This window comes from Cupressus sempervirens, chromosome 9 (genome assembly GCF_028749045.1).
Source record: "Cupressus sempervirens isolate cs-2001-9-10 chromosome 9, ASM2874904v1, whole genome shotgun sequence".
Taxonomy (NCBI): domain Eukaryota; kingdom Viridiplantae; phylum Streptophyta; class Pinopsida; order Cupressales; family Cupressaceae; genus Cupressus; species Cupressus sempervirens.
Window position 1 is genome coordinate 21,228,301 of NC_143126.1, and position 8,400 is coordinate 21,236,700.

An 8,400-nucleotide genomic window follows, 5' to 3' on the forward strand; every position below is an offset into this window, starting at 1 on the left:
GAATACACAGTAAGGTATGTGTTTTTCCACTTTTTTATTTCTTATTTATTAAAAACACAGTTGGTATTTATTGTTTATATATTACTATTCTTGTTAGTTCTAATCACTTTGAATTCGACATGGAACAACAATAGAACGGCATTGTTTGTGGGTGTGGGTGTGATTTTCTGTCAGACCAGTGTATTCTTTCTTCCCATATTCAAACCATTCAAATGCAATTGCCAAAAACAATTATAATGAGAGTTTTTGATAGACATTTTCACAATGAAGCAAACTGGCATTGGATACTCCCAAAGGAAGCCAGTTGAGACTTCAGACGGACTGAACGGAATGTGCTGCATATAGATTTTGTAATGAACGGAATTAATACACTAGGGATTAAACATTCAGCATCCTTTGAATTGACTAATACAGACTGACACCCCTTTCAGCTGAGGTAACATAAACTTCAACTATTCAACCTGTTTAGAAGAAGGTCATCTGCATGTGAGGCAAGGGGATGAATTCAATGGCTCCAATATTATTGCTCAAGTAAAAGATTCAAGCATCTAAGGTATATCTGTCCAAAACTAAAGAAAATAAATTAAACTCTCAAAAAAGTAGTTGTCTTTCCACTATTTTTGTACTCAATATTGCAAGTTTGTCACAACTGACAATACAATTTTCATTCCAAGGAGTTCCAGGAGATTAAGAAAAAAGATCATAGCCTAAATATATGGTGATTGTAAGAAGACAAATCGACCCATGTGCTTCTCAGTTATTATGATTCCTTTATAAGCTGCACATTTCCTTATTAATCAATAGGTAAACCTTCAAACTGATAGCACAAAACTCTTCTTATTAAAGATTAGTGTTAGTGAATATGCATACTTTACATAGATCAAATGACCATATAACTAACACAAGATCAACAAGTAGCTTACTATCTGCACCACCAAGCTGAGCAATTGCCTCCACAAATCGGTCATGCAATTCAGGTGTCCAACGTAATCGTTGCTTTGCTGATGCACTACCTCCAGATGTAGCTGGACTACCAGTTGAACTAGAAGGAACCACTACTGGGCCTGCACTCCGTTGCTCAGGTGCATGGAGCCTTTGAGGAACAAGGGTAGACATAAACTTCTTTGTTTGAAACATGATGCGACAGATTTAGAGAGACCCCCCAGTACACAAACACAATTAACCTGCATATTTGACAAAAAAATCATATTATACAACTATAAAATAACATTGCATGTTAAACAACTGAGATAATTAATATATTGAAGTTCAAACCTCCAATATTTGAAAGTAGCCTAGGTTAAAGATTGCGCATATCTTATTGATTCAAAATTGTCTGGAGTAATTAAGTACATGAAGAATCAAAGTAGGTTAAAGGCAGACATGTGAATTCTAGTATGCTGCATGTCTGATTGTCACATCGAAAGCAAAATTTTGTCAAATCTTTTTATAAAACGTATGTAGCTATAGAGAAGGATATCCACATAATTCCAGACTTGTTTATTTTTCCACAGAGCCTTCTGATGGTCACAACTAACAAGGTCTGAAAAAATCAACACCAGAACTTTGGGAATTAATGTCCTGATATTTGGCATTTAATATAGTATTTGTAAAGTTCACAAATAAATAAAAGCATTTTTAAAGAGTGTCTTGCTCTTTCTCTATTTTACAACAGGATTTATAATCTATTGTAATGCTCAGCCAAATGTATATCTATACATTTGGCACATAAAAGAAGACTGTCAAACAAAATAAAATTTCTACATAATGCTAATTCAAAAAAGAAACGGCAACAAATGAAAATTTGGTGTAAAAGGCCACCAAAAGTAGCAGGATAAGACAAAAATTGTCATTTTTTTAAATTTTCCAGTAAAACATGGCAAAATTGTAGGCCATGTTTATCCTTCCATTTCTCAGTCTATGATCCTTTTCACCAAAATGCAAATGGCCCGTTTACTATAAAGGATTAGAAATTCCACACTAGCCAATCCAACCATAACTCCATATCTAAGAATGCAACATCTCAATTTGGAAATTTGGAAATATAGAGACTGTCTCAATCCATTTAAAGAAGCACGTGACAATGTTCCTTGATCAGAACTACCTGCTTGCCAATTTTCTTCGAGTTGCAAAGTCATATCTCCAACATACAGAAGAACTGCTATGCTTATTGAATAATCTAGGACAGAAGTCTTTCAGCTCATGTGATTTTCCTAACTCAATGCCTCAAACTTTTAACAAATTAGGTGGTACTTATCACTGCAGTATAGCTGTGTATATATTTAAGTTAAGAGAAGTAACTATGTTGCCATTTTAGCAATGGCCATAAACACTCTGTCAAAGATACTGTCAAACATAGTTGAATATTTTCACAAACTGATATGTTTTGCTATTGTTAATCTATCTGAGATGATCTCTCGAGGCCCATGGATATTGTGCAATCCGGTTCCCCAGATATGTCTAGCTGATTTAATAGACATTAGTGTGTGTATAGGCATCCATTAAGGAATTTATTACTTCTTTCCTAGAGTGGTTCAATTTTCAAAAGCTAGATCTTGACTAAAAAAAATATTATGGCCTTATAGCTGATTTCAGTAGCCCCTCATGATAAGAGTATTGATTTATCATTGCTAAATTAATTTTTGCATAGATGACTATCTAACTCATAAAATTAAGCTATGAACCATAGCTTTTCTTATAAAAAGGTTCTGTAGAGAAGGATATGATGTAAGGGGTTTGAAATCCCCTTCTCGTCTCCCTCAATCAGCACTTGAAACACACATACAAATCTAAAATATATAACAGAAAATAGAAGGAAATGGACAGCAAACTGATGCAGCAATTTTCAGAAATTCTTATTGGAACACAACACGAATTTGCATTACAAAATGGTGAGCCTATTGGCTTCACTTTGAAATATTTCCATCGATTTGGTCTCTCACAGACCTGCAACAATGGTGTTTTTAACAGCAAGTAGTGTCTTCTCAAAAGCCTTCTTTCAAACTCTCATCCTAAAGCTACACTTGCATCCAACAAGTTGATCACTCTGCACTAAAAACCACCCCCCAAAATGAAACTTCACCCCAAAAACTTATGCAACCCACACCCCAAAAATACTACCCACAGCCTCTACAAGGCACCCCAAAACAAAATCATTAAAAGCCCCCTCACCTCTCCCATACATAACTGACCAACCCATTACATATTTACTAAACTTCAAATATGCCTCCAACATTGTCATTCAAATTCCTAACCCACCAGGGAAGGGAAATTTGAATTTCAAATTTGATTTTCCTTAAGATGTGGATGCCCAGCATCAGGATATTGCTTGTGTAAGCATCTAAAGACACAAACCCAATAAATTGAATAATTCAGATCCTCAGATTTAAATGTTGAATAGTTATTTTTTCAACACAACATTAGAAGCAGGCAGGGACTGGAAGCTTGTAGCACCTGCTCAGATCTTTAGGAAGCATTTTCACAATAGTTTTTTGACAGATATGCTAATGGTTAATTTAAGAGCAAAATCCAAAAACTTGACCTATAAAGGAGATTTCAAATTTTCATGTTTGATATAACCTTCCTACTGCAAATCACTCTGTGAATAATGTCCATTAAGGCAATTATCAGAGCCCCTTCCATCAGGCCATTGCTGCATGCCTCCCCAAATTCAGTTAGTATTTGAAATAGTCTAATCCTCTCTTAATAATTTTCAAGCTATAGAGATTTAATATTTATTAAGACCCACTTCACAGGGCTAATTAATCGACATTGGTGCTGGAAAGACTTCCCATATTATTCTGTTGAACTTTAAGCCATATAAATAAAACAGTTCAGGTACTTGATGTAAGGGGATGGAAACCCCCAAACTCAAGGCAATCCAACTGACTACAGCAAGATGATTTCCACATCAAAATATGCGAGCAAAAGTAAGGAAAATTCTTATTGAAACTTGCAGTGTCGTTACACAACAACATGCCAAGCCTATTGGTTTCTTATTACATCGTTCCAATCTAATTTGGGTCTGTTCTCAAACCTGCAACGGTGGTGTTTTATTAGCAGCAAAATGGCTTTTTAGAAGCCTACCTTCAAGCTCTACAAAAACCTCCCCTAAAACCACCACCTACCACTCTCTAAAACTCCGACACCCAAAAACTTCGGAAGAAAAAAACTCACGCCCATAAACCTAGAAGGAAAATGCTATGATTTCCTTCAGATGCAGTATCCCCAGAAGAAATTTAAAAGAAAACTGAAATGCCCACTACCTACGCTGTGGTGATATTTCTGGAACCACTCACCCTGCTGTCTACTAATGCTAAAATAGAATCAAAGACACTACACTACAGCAAACATGTAACCCACGCATTAGGGAGTGTCTGAAAATTTAAAAAGAGATTCTCTCCCATGCGGATGCCCTGTATCAGTATTATAGAGGAATTAGATCCTCAGTGGGTGGAATACGCTACTTGCATTGGCTTCTAATTAAATTATATGTTCTCAAAAATAGCATCCAGAGTTACCTAAACCCATATGTAAATGCTACTAAAAATATTTCAACTAAACAGTCTTTCGAAACAATCCTGAAAACTAATTCATGGTTAAAACAAAATCCTTAAGAGATTCCTCTTGTGAAGATCTGTCAAATCCGAATTTGTTTCTTTAATAGCCATCACTGCAAAGAGGCCACAGGCCACTGTAGGTGTTCATCAACTTTTTAATGGTTTAAGTTAGTAAAAGATCAAGGCAAATACAAATTGGCTTAAAAGGCACCCTCCCCTGGAAGCCCACAAGAGAATGATTTTCGTTTAGAGTATATATAATTAAATGTTTGCAAGCCTGAGCTTTCATTGTACACGCAACTCTGGATACACCACCTCTTGTCAATCAAGCTACACTTCATGTGCATCCTAATCATGATGAGATAACCCTGACATAAGCCATGCACTGTCATGGCAGATTTCATTTCAAGCATACTTCAAAATATTCAAGGTCATTGATACTGAATCTAATGTTCAAATTGTCAGTTTAATCTGAATACAAGTTTAATTTTGAGTTAAAATAACATAGCAGTCACCTGGAGTCAGCATTCCACAGACATCTCCAAAGGTGTTGCAGAGAAAACTCAGAGAGAACTTATAATTTCTCAAATCGAATAGCATGTATGGCTCTGCTGCAAGTGTTTGGAATTTTAATGATTATTGAATCATGTAAAAAAATTCCTGAAATTAACATTGTAGCATATAAGCCAAAATTCACTGCTATGCATCCTGTCACTAAAAAATCTATGCAACCACTACAAATTTAACCCCCATAGCTAACCCAAGCAAACTACCTCATTACTAAAAAGTAACCACATCAACATTTAAGGAAACTATTCTAAATTTTTCACTAACACAAATTTTATATTTCGTTGCTGCCTGAATAGAATCAGCAGTCCAACCCAAGGGACCCTGCTCACAAAGCCCAAATTTCAGAATCAGTGACAGATTTAAAAGAATTATGGATAGCAAACTAAAAAAAATTCAGACTCCCCAGATTGGATAACAAATGATAATTGCTTATATTTCAAGCTACAACGCATGGGCCCAACATGTATAACCCAGCCAGGTATTCTAAATATATTCTCAAAGTTCCAAGATTCACATCCCCTCTCAAGTAATATCTTAACCATAATATTGAGGCGTGCTAAATATGTTCTCAAAGATCCAAGGCTCAATTCATCTATCAAACAAAATATTAACTGCAGTGTTGCAAGTGTGAGACACCAAACCGCATAAACAAATTTTTCCTTTAATTACCAATGTTTAAACACACATGGGACTTATGGACTTGTATTTGGTAAAACGAAAACAAAAATTTTGAACCTCATTACACGATGAACAACAGATGGGAGCATTTTAGCGTGTTTAAGGCATCCTGAAAATCTTCTCAAAGGTCAAGGGCTTGATTCACCTGTCGAGCAATATCTTTACTCAATTTTTGGGTCTTGTGAAGTGTGTTATCAAAGGTACATGGTTTAATTCCTCCCTCCTAAACAAAATATTAACTAGAGTTTTGAGGTTTTCTGTGCAGTATAGTCTGTTTATGAGATTTCCTGAAGAAACTGAGAGAAGAGATTATTAACTAATGATGTTTCCATGTTATCACAAGGTCAATAGGACTAACCATCAGCAAACTGAAGACCTGTATTTTAACTACTTAACAGGTTGATAAAGCAAGGCTCATTTTGTATTAAAAAAATGCAATCTGGCACTCATAATCAACATGATGATTCACTTTATTTGTCATTTCATACAAATTTTACCTTTCAGTTCAAGAGCCAGATTTAGGTGATGCTTTAACAACAAAATTTAAAAATATGAATTCTCCCCTATTGCTGAGATTTAAGCTTGATAGCTTACAATTTAAGCTGCAAATGGTAGGGTCATTTTAGATGTTCCAGGGCGTTCTTAATTGTGCAACTTCATCACTTTCTCAGGGTAGTACTAAAGAACGCTTTCCATCATACACAGTACTATTACTTTGTGAGGTCAATACTAAAGAAAACATTGAGTCACATATAGGACTAGTATCAGTAAAATGAAGCCCAATCTTAAATATCACGTAAATATAACAGGGCAGATTTTTGCAATAAAAATTATCCAATCTGCTGCTAGGATTCAAATTCAAGCTTTATTAAATGTTTTCGTTCTCTACATAGGATTTATCTTTCATGGTTCCACTTGTGTCATAAAAATGGGAAGGCACTCCATAGAATCCCACCTTAGAACTTCAAATTTCAGAAGTACTGAGAGGTTTAGATAAGACTTGCATAATGAAGGTAAAATTTATCAGCTTTCTCTTGATGCGGAGGCATAAGCTCAATAGCTTCTAATTCGAGCAAAAGAGGGCAGATCATTTCAGCAAGACTGCATTAACTTTGCTCTCGGAGCCTGGGGTTCAAATCCCTCGTCAAAAGACGTTACAGGTTTTCTTCGCATTATTGCGAGCTTGTTAGTGTCTTTTTTGCGAAACTCCTCAAACATTTGTCTCTTTTAAATTATGGACGTTTCAAGTCACATACGCGACTCATCATCAGAGACGAAGCCATATCTAACTACTTTACCTTAAAAGATTGATACAACAAGGACATCTTGTATAGAATATATACTATCTGCTGGTTACACTAAAAAATGAGGTTTTGTTTTTACTTTTCCCGAAATGAAACGGCCCAATAACGGGAAAAAAACGCGTTGTGGACAAAATCTTAGCTCCCTTCCATTACGAGGCCACTATAACAGGGCACATTTTTATAAAAATATATAAATATATAAATCTGTTGCCGACATCCTACATGAGGTTTTGTATTTAATTTTCCTGAAACAGAACAGAACCAAAACAGAGGAGGAAAAAATTAACTTAAAAAGACACTAAACTGTCTTACGTTACTAACCAAATATAATAGGGCACATTTTGTAATTTTTAAAACCACAATCTCTGCTGCTTACATTCAACAAAAGTTTTTTATTGGCCATTTTCCATGGCGCTTAGCAGAAGTAAACAAAACCAAAGAAGCTTGAAGCATAGACGACCTATGGACACGCATACCACAGTTAATTTGCAGTCAATCTTTTCTGTCAAATGCTGCCGCCCCAAGAGCACAAAATATCCATCGCTCAACGCTTTTCCTTCAAATTTCAACTCTAAATTTCCGTCAAACAGAACAGGAAAACTACGGACGTGTCTGCAACTCTGCCTTACCAGAAATATCAACTCTCTGCCACTCGGATCGGGACGAAAGCATTTCAATTCCCATTCAAAGATGCAGCCGACGGGAATCTCATTAAATTTGAGTGTACTGAAACTTACTAAAAAAATAAAATAAAAGCATCTTCTTATCTATTTGCATTAATAGCTATCAAGCTACTGCTGGCAGGTGCAGGTTGAGTGTTCGAACCCTTTGCAGCACAAAATTGGTACAAATATCTGCACTGTGATAATATACAGTCAAATTTCCAGCTGAAGAAGACAAAGCAAATGAAGAATTCTTTGCTTTGCCTTTCAGCTAATTCAGGGTTTTCATCGACCATATACTACTGTGTATTTCACAGAGAAAATATAGACCGTAGTTAATATCGGATTTAATATTGTTTCGTTTATTTTTAACGTGTTTTTATTACGTCATTAGTCGGCGGACCGGATCTCTGTCAACCTGTACTGGCTGTAGCCCGTGTTGCCATTGACATTTAAGGAAATCGTTTATTTATTAACACGATTCCGGGAGCATCCGGTGGTTTCCTCTACATTGCCGGCGGAGGAGAATGCAGGACGTTGGGGACTTCCTTAAACTAATGATTATGTTAATGAAATGGAATGAAGATTTTTAATGATGTTTATGAAATCAGGTAATTTATAGGATCT

At 35.7% G+C, this 8,400-nt stretch overlaps 1 protein-coding gene across 2 annotated transcripts in view; it reads right to left on the reverse strand.

The window, feature by feature from the left end:
- Positions 1-8,081, reverse strand: part of LOC149537437 (uncharacterized) — an 85,063-nt gene extending 76,982 nt beyond the window's left edge. For both annotated transcript variants that reach the window (XM_089798880.1, XM_089798881.1), the window contains exons 1-2: positions 7,588-8,081; positions 924-1,184 (exon numbers count right to left, since the gene is read on the reverse strand). In XM_089798880.1, coding sequence (XP_089655006.1) covers positions 924-1,137 — 214 coding nt within the window. In that variant the 5' untranslated portion in view covers positions 1,138-1,184; positions 7,588-8,081. The remainder of the gene's footprint in view (positions 1-923; positions 1,185-7,587) is intronic.
- Between the last annotated feature and the right edge of the window lie 319 nt (positions 8,082-8,400).